At 36.0% G+C, this 18,301-nt stretch overlaps 2 protein-coding genes across 5 annotated transcripts; both read right to left on the bottom strand.

The window, feature by feature from the left end:
* Positions 1–2,202: 2,202 nt before the first annotated feature.
* Positions 2,203–6,670, bottom strand: LOC103929779 (rRNA-processing protein EFG1). Of its 2 annotated transcripts, none has more exons than XM_009339018.2 (8): positions 6,429–6,670; positions 5,955–6,084; positions 5,698–5,825; positions 5,275–5,413; positions 4,645–4,759; positions 4,115–4,178; positions 3,683–4,012; positions 2,203–2,542 (listed from the first exon to the last, which is right to left on the bottom strand). In XM_009339018.2, exons 1-8 carry the CDS (start codon positions 6,564–6,566, stop codon positions 2,537–2,539), a joined length of 1,050 nt encoding a protein of 349 aa, XP_009337293.2. In that variant the 5' UTR covers positions 6,567–6,670; the 3' UTR covers positions 2,203–2,536. The 2 variants fall into 2 exon arrangements, with proteins under 2 accessions (XP_009337293.2, XP_009337292.2); XM_009339017.3 differs by having other exon boundaries at positions 3,683–4,018; positions 6,429–6,667.
* Positions 6,671–8,685: 2,015 nt separating this feature from the next.
* Positions 8,686–17,070, bottom strand: LOC103929777 (putative ion channel POLLUX-like 2). Of its 3 annotated transcripts, none has more exons than XM_048572278.1 (24): positions 16,893–17,070; positions 15,684–15,760; positions 15,470–15,588; positions 14,867–15,153; positions 14,681–14,752; positions 13,846–13,921; positions 13,636–13,734; positions 13,418–13,476; positions 13,203–13,307; positions 12,947–13,033; positions 12,715–12,799; positions 12,481–12,628; positions 12,005–12,081; positions 11,832–11,912; positions 11,257–11,448; positions 11,051–11,164; positions 10,386–10,478; positions 10,139–10,262; positions 9,971–10,047; positions 9,736–9,783; positions 9,580–9,649; positions 9,411–9,484; positions 9,157–9,267; positions 8,686–9,081 (listed from the first exon to the last, which is right to left on the bottom strand). In XM_048572278.1, the coding sequence occupies exons 1-24, from the start codon at positions 16,982–16,984 to the stop codon at positions 8,965–8,967; spliced, it is 2,484 nt and encodes an 827-aa protein (XP_048428235.1). In that variant the 5' UTR covers positions 16,985–17,070; the 3' UTR covers positions 8,686–8,964. The 3 variants fall into 3 exon arrangements, with proteins under 3 accessions (XP_048428235.1, XP_009337289.2, XP_048428234.1); XM_009339014.3 differs by having other exon boundaries at positions 13,402–13,556; positions 16,893–17,069; XM_048572277.1 differs by lacking the exon at positions 16,893–17,070 and adding an exon at positions 16,302–16,829 and having other exon boundaries at positions 13,402–13,556.
* Between the last annotated feature and the right edge of the window lie 1,231 nt (positions 17,071–18,301).

Genomic DNA, 18,301 nt, shown 5'->3' with positions numbered 1-18,301 from the left:
TAGGCGATGGCCCTAAAACCTAACTAGTATAGTATTTTCGTGTTGCTCAATCAATTCCAATGGGGATTTTCTCGAAAAAGAAAGAACTTTAAAGAAAGGAGAAGAAAACATTTCAATGATTGCGTAAGGGGGGTTTCCATTTTTTTAGGAAGCATATCGGCTCCTATGTTGCTATACGTATAGAATTAAAGTCAGTAACTAGAGCGATCGACGAAAAGGTGGAAGAGATTAGGCTAACATGGAGGTAATTAAAGTCAGTAACCTTATGACTAGTTTGTTTCATGATTTTTCTGTGAGGTTAATCTTATTATGCTACATCTTCAAATTCTTGAAGTTGGTTACTACAGTTGTCGCCTTCTCTTTTATCTGATTAATTCAAAAGTAGTTTGGCTGGTTTTCCCTATCTTAATTCTGAATTTTGTTTTATCAATAGAGTGAAGAGATTTGAACTTAGAACCACATATGAATTTCTCACAATATCGATCCTCAATGATTTACGATGAGGTTAATTCATCATATGATTTTCTTTGTGAGATCTTATTGTACTGCATCTAGTTAATCTTTAGTTTGCCTTGTCCAATTGGGGATTATTATCTAATAAATTAAAAGTGATTTTCTTCGCTTGAAATATGTATTGGTCCTTACAAACTGTTTTTGTGTGTGTGTGTGTGTGTGTGTAAGTGCTAATTATTAGCACTTCAAAAATGCAATTGTCTACGACAACTCACTCAAATTTTTTCTTTCCTTGTGGTCTTATAAATTTGGAGTGCATATTAACAGGTTGTGTATTTTTTTTTTTTTTTTTGGTCAAATGAAAGCTTCATTAAAGACGTAAAAAGGGGCAGTAAGTACAAATAAAGGCTATGATAGCCCAAAGGCAAAACTCAAAATAAAAAAGAGAGTGCACTTGATTCAAACAAGGCAGTAGTGAAATACGGCCTAGACAATCGGACAAACACTACTAAACACCACTCAGGTGAAACAAAAGAGGGAGAGGCTAATAGTGATACCACTATCAGACCTCAATCAAAAGATGGCGAAGGACATGCAAGCCCATCCCGAGATAGAACCATAACCAGTGAGGGAGTGGGCAAAGTTGTCCATGAGAGATTGCTCACCCTCAAATTAGTTAAAGATGCAACCACATGAGCTGCTTGGTTGGTCATTCTTGGAACCCAGTTCCACTCAACAAAAGCAAAGGAAGCCACTGTCATACGAATTTGATAATTCGATATAGACACCATTGGTTGCGAAGGTTTGGTTTCCTCAAGCACTCAATGACCGTCGAAGAATTGCTCTCAATGATGATATGGTTGAAACATTTGGCTTTGGCAAATTTCAAACCCCAGAGAACAGCCTTTGCTTCAGCGACATCGGACGAGGATTGATGTGATTGTAAAGAAGCACCACCTAAAAATGTACCATTGTGATCGCGTGCAATAATCCCTACACGGGCTTCACATGTAGCTCGACAATAACAAGTTGTGTAGTGTTAATAGCATCTTCCTTAAAATTCTGTTCTCTCTCTTTAATTTTATATCCCAAGTCATGGATTTACACACACATATGTTTATATGTAGCATTAATAATATTTGACCTTGGCTTTTCCATATATGTCAACAGCTATCAAGAATTTTATGAACTTCATGGTCAAGACAGACGCATTTCTCAAAGAATTTGACAACTGGAAGCACTATGAGTACTGGCTCTTGTAGTCTAATTTTTGCTTGTACTTTTTATGTTACTTCTTCTTTTAGAAGCGACTTTTTGGGTATTCCTTCTGTTTCTGCACAATTTGTGCTCATAATTTTACATTATTCTATCTTTTCTTGCGTACTGGCCAAATTCTATACGAAGAATACTATGTTTTAATTATAATAGTTTGGTTTAAGGGTGAATGGTAAGGGTTTAGCACCCTACGAGTAACTAAGACTTAAATTAATTGTCAAAGGTAACTTGGGTTGGGCCAACCCGAACCCACCCATATCAAATCCCAATCTTAAACCCGAAAGGGCAGTTTTTTTTTTTTGTTATAACCTGCTCAAACCCAATGCGACGCCAAACCGACTATTTATTAAGTTGAGCTGTGTTGATGCTTTGTCCGTCCATACCTAACGAAACCCAACCCGATAAATCAACCCACCCAATTGTAGCGGAAATCAACTGATGCACAATTGCATCCAAGTCCAACTGCCAACACCCTCCATAAAATTATTGAAGCTTCATATCTTCCGCAAGCAAATCCAGTACAAAGTATATCCATCCAAGGATTTTGTGATTCTCACTAGATCGGAAGTTTGTACAGTTGCAACAGAAACATTCTCAAGATAAATCGAGCCCAACTCGGAGTGAGTAGGCATGGAGTTATGACTGATCGTTACACTGAGCAGTAAGCACCGGTTTCCAACCAAAGACCGATACAAAAAGAAAATACACACTTCATTGTCGAGACTGAGCAGTAAGAATTTCGCGTAACAACTCAAAGCCATCAAATCCTTAAAAGCAAAGGTCCGCATCCGCACCAAGCAACTTCCCCTCATCCCTGAAAATATACAAGTAGTTGGTTATGAAAAAGATGTTTACCAACTACAATACATCGTAAACAAATGGCATCAACTGTACAAAGAATACTAGTATGAACCAGACTTTTGAACACTACGAAGAGCAAGTACGAAGTTGGCTCTGAAATAAATAGAAGCAAGCATAGCACTATATTGAACACATCCCATAGCAGCCTTGTAGGACATAAGGATTCTACCCAATGAAGAAATCCACTTAGCATAGTATGGGTATTTAAATTAATGGTTATTTAATGATAAATGATGAATAAACAAACAAAGATTGTCCATCATTGAATTGTACTTCAGTTTTCCAGCTTGAATAATTAGCTAAAATCAATCAGGCAGAGATATACATCCAACTTCTTCGAGTTAGCCAAAAAAAATGCCTAGCCACTGTCATTATGCCTATCTAAGCGCGGACATGCATCAATTGACTCAATTCACACCATTTGGGGCTCAATCTTGTCTGTGTACCCACTTTCAGCCTAAATCAACTCTTTATGAGTTGTAAAGCTCATAAACTAATCATGAAAATAGGAAAATGCTTTGTCACCCATCACAACACATATACACCAATATGGCATATAAACTTCATAAATCACAAGAATAATGAATGTGGCTGATTACCAATACGGTATATGAACTTCATAAATCACAGGAACAAGGATGTGGCCAATTACTACCAATCAGCCAATTTTGACACATTGTATTCAAGAACAATCAATCTCAAGGAAATTGTGCAATGATGGCCATATTTAGCATCCATGGAAACATGGCAAGGGTAGTAAGTTCCATATATGCGTGACTGACCCTAGAGGGCCAATACCTATACCCCAGTGTGGGATAAAGTGCGGGTACAAGAGCTCAGTAGCTGAGGTATAAAAAGGAGTGATATTCTTATATAAGACACAAAAACAGATACTAGAACCAAGTAGCATTAGGTTCAATCAAGACCATCTAGATGAGTCGCAAATTTCCTTACTTTTTTCATCATCTTTGGAGATTGTCATAGACAGACTTTTAAAAGCATTGTAACAAATTTTCAACCGAAAAGAAACTACAAACCTCATGAACAGAAATGCAAAAATATAAACTATCCAACATTAACAAGTAACGCGAACCTGCTGCTTTTTCTTCTTTGGCCTCCTCTTTCTACGGGGCTTATGAGCATCAGAGTTGGAGCTCAAATTGCTACTTTGACCAGCAGTTGAATTAGAGGATCCCCTATCTTTGAAGGAAGTTTCACTTCTGCTACTTGATGTATTGCTATTTGATGTATTGAAGGAAGTTCCACTTCTGCTATTTGATGTATTGCTCGATGTGGTCATTTCAGCAGGCTTTTTTGAGGAATTTTTGCTCGATGAAGGACCAAACCTTGACTGAGCATGAACTGAACTTGAGCGAGAATTGCTGGATGGCCGGGGTGGAGGCATCAAAGCTCTAGCAGAAATCTGTCGCTATTTAAGAAAGTTCAGGTGAGGAGGCAGAAATATAAACACTCAATAAGTACACATAGTTAATTACAGCAGTATAATAGTGAGAAGATGGGAAACCTGATTTCTCTCATCACTGGACATGCCAGAGGTTGCTTTTCCAGAAGCACTGGAAGCCTGTTCCCTGCAAAACAGATGACAAATTTAGAGGCAACTTCCATCAAAGCAGACCATATTTCTAATAAATAGGTAACACACATAAAAATGAAGGAACAGATTATATACTAAATCAAATTACAAGCAGTGGGCTCATGTTTCAAAAAAGTGATAATGATCGAAGTCCACAACAGTCCCCTAATTCATAAATAAGCTTTCTATTCCACTGAGTACTTACACTTTTTTTTTTTTTTTGATAAATGAGAACTCACTGTTTTGCTTTGATAAATCAGAACTTAAACTGTTAGTTCAACTAACCAATCAAAGAGGGAATATTAACGCAGTCCATTCAAACAAAAACAAACATATAACCCTACCTTAAAACAAAAAGGTTCTCAAGATTAAATAATAGTATCTCACTCATAATTTTAATTATTTGTGCAAGAAACAATTTTATTGCTAAAAACTACAAACAGAATAAGATGGAAAAATACTTTGCACTCTTATCTGTCCATTCATCGTCTGCATCTGCTTCATCACTAGAACTCCCATTTAGGAAGAAATCATCTTCGCTCATATCCAGAAGCCCGTCGTCCTCACTCCCTGTTTCTGTAGGAATTCCAAGAACAAAAAACATTCTTGTCAGTGTAACAAAATAGTTCAATAATTTGCAACCCTCAGCTTATGTTCATAATTGACAATTAAAAGAAGAAAAGAGAGGTAAAATAAGCATCCCGCAGAGAAAACATAAAACATCTCCTAGATTTTTGAAAGAAAATAATAGCATGGCAGAAATGCGGAAAGCATAAGTTGGTAGATGTTTGTGTTTGATATGTTATCTTCCAGCCATTCTTACTTCTACTATCAACTTCATTTAAAGACTAGATGTTTTGCTAGGTATTTTCATCCAATATTTTCTTTCAAGTGGTATTTACCCTTAATAAATATTCAGATAAGTCTGCACCAAGTTAGGAATTCACCCTCAAACAACTTCGGAATACTAAAAAATATATTGATGCATAACATTAGGTAGTTATTGCTTATATAGAGGTTGTCTGACCTGATCTTATGAAGAATAACTCTACGAGAAAATTTCTGATGGAAGTGAGGCATAAAAGAAATACCTTCCAAATCCTTTCCGCTAGCTGCTGCAGCAACTATATTGGCCTTAATCTGCTTACGCAACTTATTTCTCTTATCAATCACATCTGTATCTTCACCTCCAGTAAACAACGAGACATATTTTTCGGTCTTGGGAAAGAACTGATGGTCAACAAATATCAGCCTTTTAGTTTGACATTATTGGAAACAACTACAGTGTTATTTCAAAAAACAATTCAAAGTCTGTAACAAGCAAAGTAACAAAAGAAAATGGCTCTTCTCCAGTAAAGCACAAGGTCATGTAGAAGTTCACATTTCAAGTCAATATAAGCTTAAGATATTCTCATGAAAGAAGAAAAAATACCAAACTTCCAATTACAACTATCATATCAATGCACCGACATCAACATAAAAGCAGATAAACCAAAGGCCACTATATAGCTTACCCTAACATATTCAAGATCTTCTTTCAATTTGGAAAGTTGCAACAAAATCTCTGCATCTTGTGCCTGACCAGAAGAAGCACGTTGAAGTTTCTCCAGACGTCTTAATCTTCTCTCTATCTTTCTTCTCTCTGAAAAAGGTGCACGTTACTTTCACGACTCAAGCAAAACATGCACCACCAATGCAATTAAGCCGTACATCATGCAAGAATTCACCTACACAATAACTAGAATAACAAATGGACTCGGTTCATTCATACCAAAAAACTTGATCTTCCTGTCACGCATAAATATTTTGCGTTCCACAGCGAGACGGGAGTGAATCTCCTGCTGTTTCTTGAACCCTTCCAACTTCTTTTCCTGAGCCTCCCTAACTTCAGCTGGTAAATTCTTAGGAAAACAATCAAAGTGTTAGGCATTTCACGATGATTAGCACTTCATCAATAGATAAAACCACAAAGTTGCCAACTACAAATTTCTAATCTTGGAACATGAATACTAATTCAAGCGGTATTAGGTCAGACATTTTCCAATTCCTTCAAATTCCTCAGAAATTCAGTGTACTGTACACACTTTTGTCTATATATACACACATCAGGGCTAGCGAAGAACTAGGTGATTGTAACCCCCAAACCGCACAAACCCTAACCCCAAAATCAACCACAACCGAAGCAAGGTCGAAATGGAAAAACAGATAAAGAGCTGGAGATTGAGAAGAAAGAGTGAGGGAGTACCTTACGGAGCATGCGCTCGATGGAGCGTATCTGGTTTTTGAGGGTGACCGACTTGGGCTTCTTCTCCGGGCCCAAGGCCGACTTGGACCGACGTCCGGCGGGGTTCACCCGCCGCTTGCTGTAGCCACCGTGAGCCATGGCTTTACCTCTCCAAATAATCGACGAGGGCACGGACAGATGACAGCGAGCGCTTTCCAAGAGCAATTTGTTTTGTTGAGTTTTCTCTTTTTTCCTTTCTTTAAAAAAATAAAAAATAAAAAGTTGAGCCGAAATAAAATTTTCCTCGCGTTTGACCTAAATTCCATTTCGGACTTAATCCGCCGTCTCATGCAGAGCTAAGGGATGTATTCAATTTAGAATTGGAAAGATTTTAACAGATTTATAAATTTAAGAATTTTTATGTAATTTAATTGATTTGTAAAGATTTTATATAAAATTTTGATTTAATTTCCTCTAAATTTTATGAGGAGATGTGAGATTTGTGGATACTTAAAATACATTATCAAATCTTTTCAATTCCCTCTAATTCCTCAACTTTGTCAAATTTTTTAAAATCAATTTCTAATTGAATACACCTGGAATGTTACAAACTTCTTTAAAATCCTAATTAAATACATCCGGATTTCTAAGGATTTTAATAAATTATCTTAAAATTCTAATTGAATACACCTTGAATTTCAAAGAATTACTTAAAATCTTGATTGAATACCCCTAAATTCATTAAAAAAATTAAAAACCCCTCAAAATATCAATCGAATGCACCCACCTAAACATAACATTTAGTAAGCATGCTTAAACTTTCTTGATATTTTATTATTTTTAAGTACACACTTTATATTTAACTGCAATGCTTATGTGTTTAATATCATCATTATTTTGACGGTTAAACGTTCATTGTATTAAACACGTATAAATATTATAGTTAGTTTCATTTATTTAGAATTTGGCTACAATACTAAGATATTTGTTAAACTTGTCGCTTAGTACTATAATTTAATAGCATTTTTCTTTACTTGTGAGTGAGATATCTTATATTCGAATCTTATAAATGGCGAATTCGCAACCAATTTATATAAAAGAAGTACATTTGTTAAAATTAATGAAACCACTCATTAATATTTATAATTCTTTAAATGAAATTTTGGGTAATGCTATCAACGCCCCTATTTTTACTTCTCACATACTCTCTCAATTTTCAACCGTCGGATCGAATTAATTGATGAAGATCAATGATTAACAAGAGTGTGTGCGGCCACTTAGTACTACGGTCTAGTGGTATTTCTTTTTACTTGTAAATGAGAGGTCTTAAGTTCAATTCTTGCCAAATGCGAAGTTGAACCACACGATTATGACAAGCCTATTGTAAGGCTTAGCTCACTCCTCTATTCTTAGTGTAGATACTATTGTTTGTTAAAAATAAAAATAAAAACAGAAGGTGTGTAGAGGGTAAAAATACCCATGAATAGCACTACCCTAAATTATCCAAGTACTTTTTTAATATAAATGTACCAATCAACCGAGTATGTATTATTAATCATATTTATACGAGCTGCCAAACAATTTCATAGTGAAATTATTTCAAGCGGATTACGATATACAAATTGAATCTCTATAATAAGCATCATATCATTGTGAAACCTTGGAATGCTTAAAATTTTCATTAGTAACGACGTTCTTTAATCGTATTTTATTGTTTTATGTGGAATTTGATCGAGTATTATAAGCATAGCTTAATTGTATTCTCAAGAAACTCATATCGTTCTTAACACATGTTACATTGCACATGGTCTTATTTGAGATTTGAGAATATAGTGGTGCATGGATCACGCATTCAGATTTGGATCACCCTTTGTTACTCGGACTTAGAATGTTCTCTTGGTCACCACAAAAATATTCTCTTACTCAACTGATAATCAAGGAATTCATGCTCACTCACATTTGGCTTTGATACCAAACGTTGAGATTAAATAAACGTGGTTTTATTGTTTTAATCTCATCCTTGGTATCAAATTTAAAGGGCAGTAACCATCAATCCTTTGTCATCAAGTGACCAAAAGAACGAGACTCTATTCAGACTTTGATCTGTTGCTAAAAGAGCATTATACAAGTGGCCAGCTATAATTAACTTCTTACTAAAATGCGCACCTTACGGCATGCTCAACCCACAAACTTAGGACGTCTTCCAGCGTCAAGAGACATATTACTAGAACAGTCAGACGAAACTGTTAATTTCGAACACATGGACAATATCAAGGTATAATTAATATGGCTAACAATGCTTATTACTGTTAATCCAGATTTTCCTTATTGGACAAATTTCCATGAATTAGTGTGGTGTCTGTATCATGTTACGGTCTTAACAACAAAAGAGAGGCTAATACTGCAAAAGAAAGAAGCTAAAACAGTCTCTTCACCAATTTGCTGGTTTAATGCCGGTTCTATGGTCAAGCTCGGAGAACACTTTCACTGTCAAAACATGAGTACTTCCATTTAGCATGGGATTCAAACTTTCACGAGCAAAATTTGGGCGGTTGTTTCAACTTGATTGGTTCTCCAGAATGATAGGTTGTTCTCCTTCAAGTTCGGATATAACTATCAACGAATCTGTCAACTCAAGGGAGAGGGGTTCGGACTTGGGAACTGGATTAATAAACTGCAACATGGCATAAGAGACGAATGAGAAGTCTGAAGCAATTTAAGAGCCGAATCCAAATCAAGACCATTTTACCTTCTTGTTGTTTTTCACATAACCTATCGCCACTTCTTTCCGCAGTTGTGCTCTTTCAGAAAGCTCAAAGAATGAAGGGTTCTCTCCTTCTTTAATGTAGAGGCTGATATCCTGTTGTAACAAAGCAGGCAAAGTTTAAATATACAGTTTAATGGATATCCAATCCAAATCCTCTAGCCGAAAATACAAAAAAGACAACGTCCAATCGAGATCAACATCATAACATATTAAAATTGAGGATTCGAGGCACTTACCTTTACATATATTTCATCACCCTCTGCATTTAGAATGTCTTTCCACACTTCATTTAGTTCACTGTTCTCAGCAACTGTTAAGCACAAAGAAATCATTTACCCGTTATAATATTTTGGAATAACCATATTATATGTTGTGAGAGCTAAATCTAGTACAAGGATTCAAGACCTTGAGCTGTTACGAGGCTCATTACTTCCTCTGCGGCAATGTAAGTCAGGGACGGCTTAATTCTTGTGATCTGCAGTGATTGTGGGTGTATAACAATCAATACCATTGAATATCAACAGAAATAATAAACAGTGACAAAAGTCTGTCGGAGTTTACTTGTTTGCCCAATTTCGAGTCCACAATCTCTGCGACTAGATTCTGTACCTGCAAAGCACCACCTTGTTACTTTTGCTCTAGGTGACGATTATGACTAAGTTATTGTGAAAACGCTCTAGGTGACGATTATGACTAAGTTATTGTGAAAACTAATTAATTCATTAAACTCTGAGTTTGAATTTTTACAAAATTGGAAATGATGATTGATGCTGTTATTTATTTGAACTTGACCTACCTTTACACCAAGTTTGTTGCAAATATTTTCAGCAAGAAGAAGAGAATACGCGGATTGCTTGTCTGCCCTGGTTGGATCTGAAGAGAGGGTACTTCAACGCAAATTGACCAAAAGCTAATTGAAAACAACATAAAACCAAGAAAAAGGGAGGAATTCATGTATGTTCACCTCCAAGAAGCCATTCCCTATCAGATATTACAACGACCGACAAGGGAACATCTTCATTCTTCAATGAATTTTGGATATGCACTATGGTATCTTGTAAGGTTTCAAAGTTCATTGGATTTCCAATCTGCAGCTCATGGAAAAAATGGAAGTTTATAAGCGGAAAAGGAAACTTCCCTGCAAAGATATTATAGAGAAAGAAAAGAAACACCAGAAGGTACTACTCTAGGTTGAAAGAAAGAGGCAGTACCCGATGAGAAACCTTGACATGTTTGAGTTTTCCTTGATCAGAAACTTGTCTTGTCCTCTTTCTGTCCACTAACGGTACATCTGACAAAATTTCCTGCATGCATAAAGATGATGAATTGTGAGTCACCAATGCATGTATGTCTAGAAACTTAGTCTAGGTGATCATATCAAAATTATGTTTAATCAAGTGTCAAATTTCCTGCACATATAAAACAACGATTCCTGGTTGTGCAGACAAAAAAATCTATTTTTCTCAGTCTCTATCATGCTTCCTCAAGGTGAAGAAAAATTCCTATAATCCGTTAATTTCCTGCAATAACATCCCAATTGATTTATTGGCAATTTCGCCGCCTGCACATTACTTTGAAGTACCTGGCAACCACTTAATATAACCACCTCTCCATGTTACATCACACATGTACTTGCACAAGTAACAATTTACATCCTTTACTAATGTTTTACAGATCAGGGCAATTGATTTATTAGAGATTTCACTGCCTTCCTTTACTTTGGAGTCTTGCAGCCACTTAATATAAGTACCTCTTCAAGATTCCATCACACATGCAATTGCGTAAGTAACAATGTACTTTAACTATTGTTTTACATTTTAGGGAAATTGCTGAATATAGGATCCACAACAAGAGTTCCAAGCGAATTAGAACATACCACGACACTGCCAGGTCCAAGATAATTGTCATATTCTTCAATCATCTCTATGATGTCGGGGCGCCATCCAAGCAGAAGGATAAATTCTTTTGGTCCCAGATTATAGTCTGAGGCCTGCATTAATAAGAAAAAAATTATTCAGATTGGAGACCAAATCTATCAAGCCCTGGTGACCTTCAAGCAATTATGTTTTTGTCAAGTTGCACCTTAGAGCCTGGTTTCTTGGGACGCCTAACAATGTTCTCAAGTCGTGTTTTCACCAGTTGCAAGGCATGCGGGTGAGTACCCCCGTTTGTTTCTAGATCATCCAAACTTTGATCAGCGCCTATTTCTTTGACAACATTCGAATAAGTAACATCTGGTGTCTTACTCCCATTAACAGGTGCAATGAATAATACCTACATGAGGAAAGTGCACAACGATAGGAACTCATAAATAAAAACATGACCCATTCAGTCAGCAAAACAACAAAAAGCAAGTACTAAAACAAATGAAGCAGTCACAGAGTGAATCCGCTCAGGTTCCCATGATCATCTTTGTTTCTTCTATTTTGCAATTATCAAATTTTACTACATTTTTGTCTAATTGTCTGTTCATGAAAAATAAAAACAGGAACCGCGAAAGTAAACAATCCAACCAACCATCAGTGTCTAGAGATATTTACAAAACAAAATTTTAACAAACATTGTGTTCATGATTCCATTTTTCACAAGTCAAAAGAAATATCAAAGTTATTGGTGCTTGTTTTAGTTCAAATTAAAAAAGTCAGAACTTCTCATACTTTGTCAGTTTCCTGCAAGATTTCACTGTCATTGGGGTGGAAGTCTATCTTCCCGTTCCTATAAAGCCCACAAACAACTGCCTGAAAGGGATATCGAGTCAGAGAAAAATTCTCAATCAGCCAACCGCTATAAGTTCTTCACTAGCAGAATTACATTTGACAGATGGTGTTACCTCTTGAAACCCATGTCGTAATCTCCTATACTTGAGCCCTGCTAGACTTGGGAAACTGCAAAGATTAAATACATTTTCTGCACTGAGTAGAAAAAACATCAATTAGTGTGCCATCTCAGAAATGATCAGAGAGATGGTTCCATTTGCCTAATAACCAATATGATGTAAAAATAACCACCGCAGTAAGAAACAACGCATGACTTGGGTTGACAGGTCTAAGTTCTAGTTACCACCGAAAGATTTCAAATTGATTTATAAGATGGGCTCAAAGTATCAATTTATTACATCTGATAAAATGGGAGAAATTATCAATACAGCAATAACATTTCATCTTTAACTTTGCAATTGTTGGATTTAAATCACATATCCTTTTGGTAATACGTATAGTATTGATATTGAGGGTTAAAAAAAAAAGAATTTCATAAGCATCATCACGAGAAAACCAGTTTTAGTTCAAACAGACGCTTGTAGCATACTTCGATAATTAAGCAAGTGCCTGTAGATCTTTATGAGTCCCTTTTGACGAGAACATTGTACAAATAATTTTGATGCACCATTTTCCACAGGCTCTACTTTTAACCCTGAGATCGACTTTAAGAGTTCACATGTATTGGAACTTGAAACCTGCATTCATTGGGCACGGAAAATTTAACATGATTTTAGCAAACTTCGTAACAAAGTTCAGTACGAAGACTAGATTAGTGATATACCTCAACAACTGTGGGGACAGATTCCATGTTGGGAATAGGTTGAAGAGCCAGAACAGACAAAAAAGCATCAGTGTCAACTTCGTACCTAAACAGATGAGGATGTGAAGTCAAAACACATTTGAAAGATAAGAAATTTCTAATATACTAGGAAATTCCAAAGAAACTTTGTTGAAAACCTTGTATACTCTAATATAATTTCTCATATAGAAGCAAAAGTAGATCAAGTTCTCACCGGTCTCCCTTTGTTGGCAGTATAATTATTGCACGTGCCTTGTTGGCAGCGGCTCTTTCAAATGATTTTGTTAAACTAAGGCTGCAACTGTAAGAGTAGAGCCTCAAAGTAAGACTCAGAAGCACACAAAGTCTCAATTTTATTATCAAATCCAATTACACATGATATCATTTCTTACTGATAATTTTTTATTTTATTGCACTGAGGCCTCATAAAATCAGACGCAGATGAGTTAGATGATTTCTTATAGTCCTACCTCTTTGTAAGGATATCAATGTGTATAAGATCTTTCGCTAAATTGTCCGCGAGCTTGTCCATCTGCTTTCTTGGGAGATCGGACATAAGAAGAATTCTCTGCCTCCTGTGACATATAAGCAAGACAACAACACAATCCAGTAATTTTACCACACAATCCTGATATTAAAAACTCCATTCAAGTACAAAAAATAGATTACCTAGCTGTCGCAGTACCTAAGCGGACAGCAAGTTCGTGATACTTGTTTAGTTGCTTTAGTATGAAGGAAAGATGACTGTTCACTCCACAAATAATGATATGATCAGTCTCCAGAACTTGCATTTGTGCGCCTTCTTTTAGTCTGTACATATTGTTCTGAGCAAATGATGGCCATAAGGATGCCATTTACATATAAGTTAGATGTAAGATAATGTTCCACAATCCAATAACTTACCCTGAACTGTTCAGTCATTGTGCTCAACAAGCGAGAGTAAAATAATATGCCCCATATTGCAAGAACAAAACCAATAACACGTTCAATGCGTGTTCTTTGCTGCAGTGTATATTTTACAATGCATGTTATTTACAATCATCCAAGAAAATACAGAATTAGTGAAAACTTTTAGAATGAACAAAATGATAAAATTAGGAAGCGAAATCACACTTTTAAATGTGTCGATGATGAACACAGACATGCCCAAGCCTCCCAGAAGCAGTCCTCCAAAGATTCATTACTACCCCTGTGTAATTTGAAATGCATCCGGATTGTAAACAAACATGAGGAATTTATTTATTTGATACAAATACTATTAAAAGACTGCTTAACCGTTAGAATATCAAATATTTGTCAGCCCACATTGTAACACTTAAATTTTTCGGAATAGTGTGCTAACAACAAACTTTATCATGGTATCAAAGCAGGAAATCCTGGTCAAATCCTGCAAACGTAACCAATATAAGTTGAATTCCACATGTTGGGCTTTAATAGTGAAGAGAGGCCCGCATTTGACGGGGAGGTGTTAGAATACAAAATAATTGTTGGTCTAAGATGCTGAGACCCTTGTGAAGAAGAAGGCAAGAAAATGATGAAACCATATTGTTTCAGATGGACCCCAAATGCTTAAGCTGTTAGGGAATTGGTCAACAATGTATATCAATCTAACACTGTACCTCACACGAACGCGTTCTTTCTTTGTATGTTAAAATCAAACAAAAAGAAAAATATAGCTGAAACCCCACCCTGCACCAAAGAAGTGGGGAATGGATTGAGGGTTCCGCATCCAGTACCCCCTGCTAGGCTGCTACCACCAAAGCTCTGATATGGTGATACCATATTAGAAAACTTCAGCTGTTATAAATGGGCCAATAATTGTATCAATCTGATAGTCTAGACATGAGGTTTAAAAAAATGCTATTTAATGAAATACGATAAAGCAACATGAAGCAGAATATGCCAGAGAAAGTAATTCGAACTGCTCTTAGAAAGGATTATAGGTTACCTATACTTGTAGAATAGGAAACCACCAATGACAACAAATGAGAAGCATGCTACCAGGAGCACCAGAAAGAACCTAGAAAACATTTACAAAAGAACTTAGCTAAATGAGAACTACACCAAACAAATTACAAGCATGAAATGATAGATATAGAAACCATGCAAAGCTCCATCTGATATCTTCACTTACGTGGCAACATTCCTTTCAAGTTGGATGTTAAATAGATACAGTAACCGTGCAAAGCTCCATCTAATGTCTCGAAATGAAGGAAAAGACACATCCAACCGAAGAGGTACAGGTTTATTCAATGAATTAGAAACAGAGGCAAAGGGCAAGGTGGCAACCCCAAAAGTTTGAATGATAGAGGGAAGTTTTGCTTGGACGATCTTAATGAAAGTATGAAAAAGATTTGACTGTCCTAGCCTAAATGAGAAATATAAGGACAGCAATCCCATCGTGACTTTAGCTACAAGAACCTGCATATACAGAAAATTCGGTCAAGAAATATACTAAATACTAGAAGTGCCATGACATGAGTCAAATGCAAGATCTGAAGTTATCATGGATACAAATACTTGATAACAGAGAGTAAACAGGTGAAACCACTAAATAGAGGAACATCGAAAGGGGTTTAAGCTGTTATCCGATTTAATCAATTCTAAGTGTGTTCTTTTTCAGATTTTTTTTTTTTTTAAAAAAAAAAAAAATTACAATCTCTTATGCAGATTCATCCATCTAAAGCTCTTGTTAGAAATTAAACAGATAAATAAATAAATTCCATCTAATGCTCACCTGAGAAATATTAATTGGGTCTGTATTAAAGAGTTGGTCATTCAAATCATCTGCAACATTTATATACACAGTGGAATGTAGCTTATTTTCTGCCCTTTGAGAACTGGCCTCACATTTCGCTGTAAAAAGAATAAACATAAGTAAAACATGAAAGAATGTTAGTTATCAATACCTTGCTTTCACACAGGATAAAGCATACATACAATATTCTCACCTCTGTTGTGTACTATGAAACTACTTGCATGTAAAGACGAAGATTTGATCCACCAAAATTGGCATGGCATTAATTTCCTGGTAAGTATCATCAACGTTAGCATCATATGGCTCGTCTACACTAAAATTCAGGATAACTGTACTTCAACACTTGCCCCATGTATGTATCATACAGTACATTGCACAAATACAGACATCAGCAAATGTACTCCAAATTACAATTTCCCTCAGTTACAAAATATGGTATGATCACAATATGCTTCAGATAGAAGTCGGAAGCTTTTTATACATAATACTATATGCTGCATTCAAAACTTAAATGTTGATAATCCTGCATCTTGGTCCCGTACCTGCCTAACAGTTTATAAGGATTATGAAACGGAGCTCAGCCAGGAGAACTTATGTATACGGCATCAGACATCAACTAATTTTCATTAGTAAATTCCTACTCAACAGGAAGAACGCATACTTTTAAACAAGCAACTCATGCGAAAGCCATTTATTACTACTTTAAGTAGACCATTTCATTGAAGATACACATAACAGTAAAATTTGAGCCAAAGTATATAGAATCTCAGAAATTCAGTATGCCGGTCTGAAGAGGAAAGGCGAATCAAACCCAGAAAAATTCCTCATGAAAAGTACTCATCTTGATCACTCCCTGTCCCCTAGCACCGTACTTCCTCTCCATACACGGCCCCTTTGTCTACCAACAAGTTCACACTTCCAACAAAGAATTGGCACTACCCAATTAGTTAAAAACCTGAAATCTCTCGGTTCACATTACAATCAACAGTTCACAATTTCAAGCCCTAGCCAGTTCACAAATATCTAAGAAACACACGAAGATTAACCCAAAAACAAAGCTTCAAAAATTACCACCAACCAAATGCCCCAAATTAGTTTGCTTTCATGACCAAGATTGTGTAAACCTTGGACCAAATTTGGAGGCTAAAGAATCTAACATTCGAATTCAGAGACGAAAATGCAACTCGAACTATAGTTGAGGACGATTTCTACTATTAAGCCAGATTAGTGTGGGCAGAGGGCACAATATAGCATTATTAGTCCATAAACCAATCAATAAAATAAACCCTTTGATCTTGAATGCGAAGAAAACCCATATGAATGCCAATGCCAATGCCATACAAACAACCAAAACAAACAATCACTTTTGGTAATTGAAAAGATGAAATGAAATTCTGAATACCTTTTTGGGGAAGAAAAACGGTGGGAGATCCGAACCCGAGGAGGCAAAACGCCGAGCTGCAATCTGTGCAGCTGACTACTCAATGGAACCATGTTTGTTACAGTCAGCCAGGGATGTTTTTTTCTGGAGTTTCGAGGTTTCAGAAGAAAGAAAGAAGGAAACAGGGGCCCATGAGAGAAACAACAGAAACTTTAAACAAAACAAGTGGAATTTTGGAACAAAAAAGAAACAGAGAAAAGTGGGGAAATCATGAAAATTTGGGATTTTTCGGGAAATCCGACGTGGACAACCTTGTCCCTCCCCGAAAAGTCATTTCCTTTCCTTTGCACGCTTGCAACTACAGTGGATAGTCGCTGTCCAACCCTTTGTCGTCGATTGTTCATTGTTCATCAACAAGAACACCAAAAGTCTGATATTTGATGGTATTTCTCTTTTATTAGGATTGCCAACAGTGGTTCTTAATTTTCGTATTCCGATCTCATCAACAGCAATCAAACAATACATCAGCGTCTCACATGAATAAAATAATATCCGAACTTATTAGGGTACGATTGGCTTCTCTTTGCATTTTGTCTATTTCACGTGTTATCGACATTCTAAAAACGTATTTTTTTAATTGGAGATCAACACGTGTTGATGCACAAAATATAATAGATTTTGGAACAATGTAAAGTGTCAAGCTGTAACATTCACAAGGTTGCTTCGGTAAAGTGTAGGTAATATGTAAAAAGATAGAGACAAGAAAACAAATACAAGATATATATGGTTTACCCTAAGTTAGGCTACGTCCACGAGGATAATGGAGTTCTCTTTAATAATATAGAGTTTACATAACGCAAAGATTCGAACATAAATCATCATTAGTAAGTTTTAATAATGGGTTAAGTGGAATAATGTCATTATTCATTAGTTGTGGGAGAATGGTCTCCTTTTATAGTCACACGCTTTTGTCCGAGATCGATGTGGGACTCTATGAGCTTTATTGTGATATTAACATGTGTCACTTTGTAATTAGTCTTCTGGTTTGAGAGAAACTCTTGTACTTCGACAATAGTACGGCTAGTGCCTCAACACAAATCCTTCAATAGAGCTCTGAAGGTATAAGATTGATTGGTACTTGATAATTTTGGAACTGATAAAGTATGATACAAACAAAACGCAAATAGGCTATGATACCACGAAGGATCCTAAAACTAATTTAACAGTAGTGGATGTAATTCAACTCAACTCCAACCACATGGTTGGCAAGAAAGTTAGAATGCCTACTTGGACGGAAAAGGATCCAAGTATAACTTTTTGTAATATAAATCGACTTTATATGAACAATTTTTACCGATGAAACATGAAAAATTATGGAGGGGATTGACATGTTCTACATCTGTGCTACTATTATTTTTATAATGTTGAAG

The sequence above is a fragment of a genome, unplaced genomic scaffold (assembly GCF_019419815.1).
Source record: "Pyrus x bretschneideri cultivar Hongxiangsu unplaced genomic scaffold, Pyrus_bretschneideri_v1 Contig6, whole genome shotgun sequence".
Taxonomy (NCBI): domain Eukaryota; kingdom Viridiplantae; phylum Streptophyta; class Magnoliopsida; order Rosales; family Rosaceae; genus Pyrus; species Pyrus x bretschneideri.
This window is presented reverse-complemented; position numbering and strand designations above follow the sequence as displayed.

Excerpts from the sequence above, each read along its gene's own strand:
- LOC103929779 (XM_009339017.3), bottom strand. The coding sequence starts at position 6,566 with ATGGCTCACGGTGGCTACAGCAAGCGGCGGGTGAACCCCGCCGGACGT. Across the intron at positions 5,414-5,697 it reads AAGATCTTGAATATGTTAGG|TTCTTTCCCAAGACCGAAAA; the intron begins GTAAGCTATATA and ends GTTGACCATCAG. Across the intron at positions 4,179-4,644 it reads TGGACAGATAAGAGTGCAAA|GGAACAGGCTTCCAGTGCTT; the intron begins GTATTTTTCCAT and ends TCTGTTTTGCAG.
- LOC103929777 (XM_009339014.3), bottom strand. The coding sequence starts at position 16,984 with ATGGTTCCATTGAGTAGTCAGCTGCACAGATTGCAGCTCGGCGTTTTG. Across the intron at positions 11,913-12,004 it reads TACGACATGGGTTTCAAGAG|GCAGTTGTTTGTGGGCTTTA; the intron begins GTAACACCATCT and ends TATCCCTTTCAG. Across the intron at positions 10,263-10,385 it reads ATGTCAAGGTTTCTCATCGG|ATTGGAAATCCAATGAACTT; the intron begins GTACTGCCTCTT and ends CATGAGCTGCAG.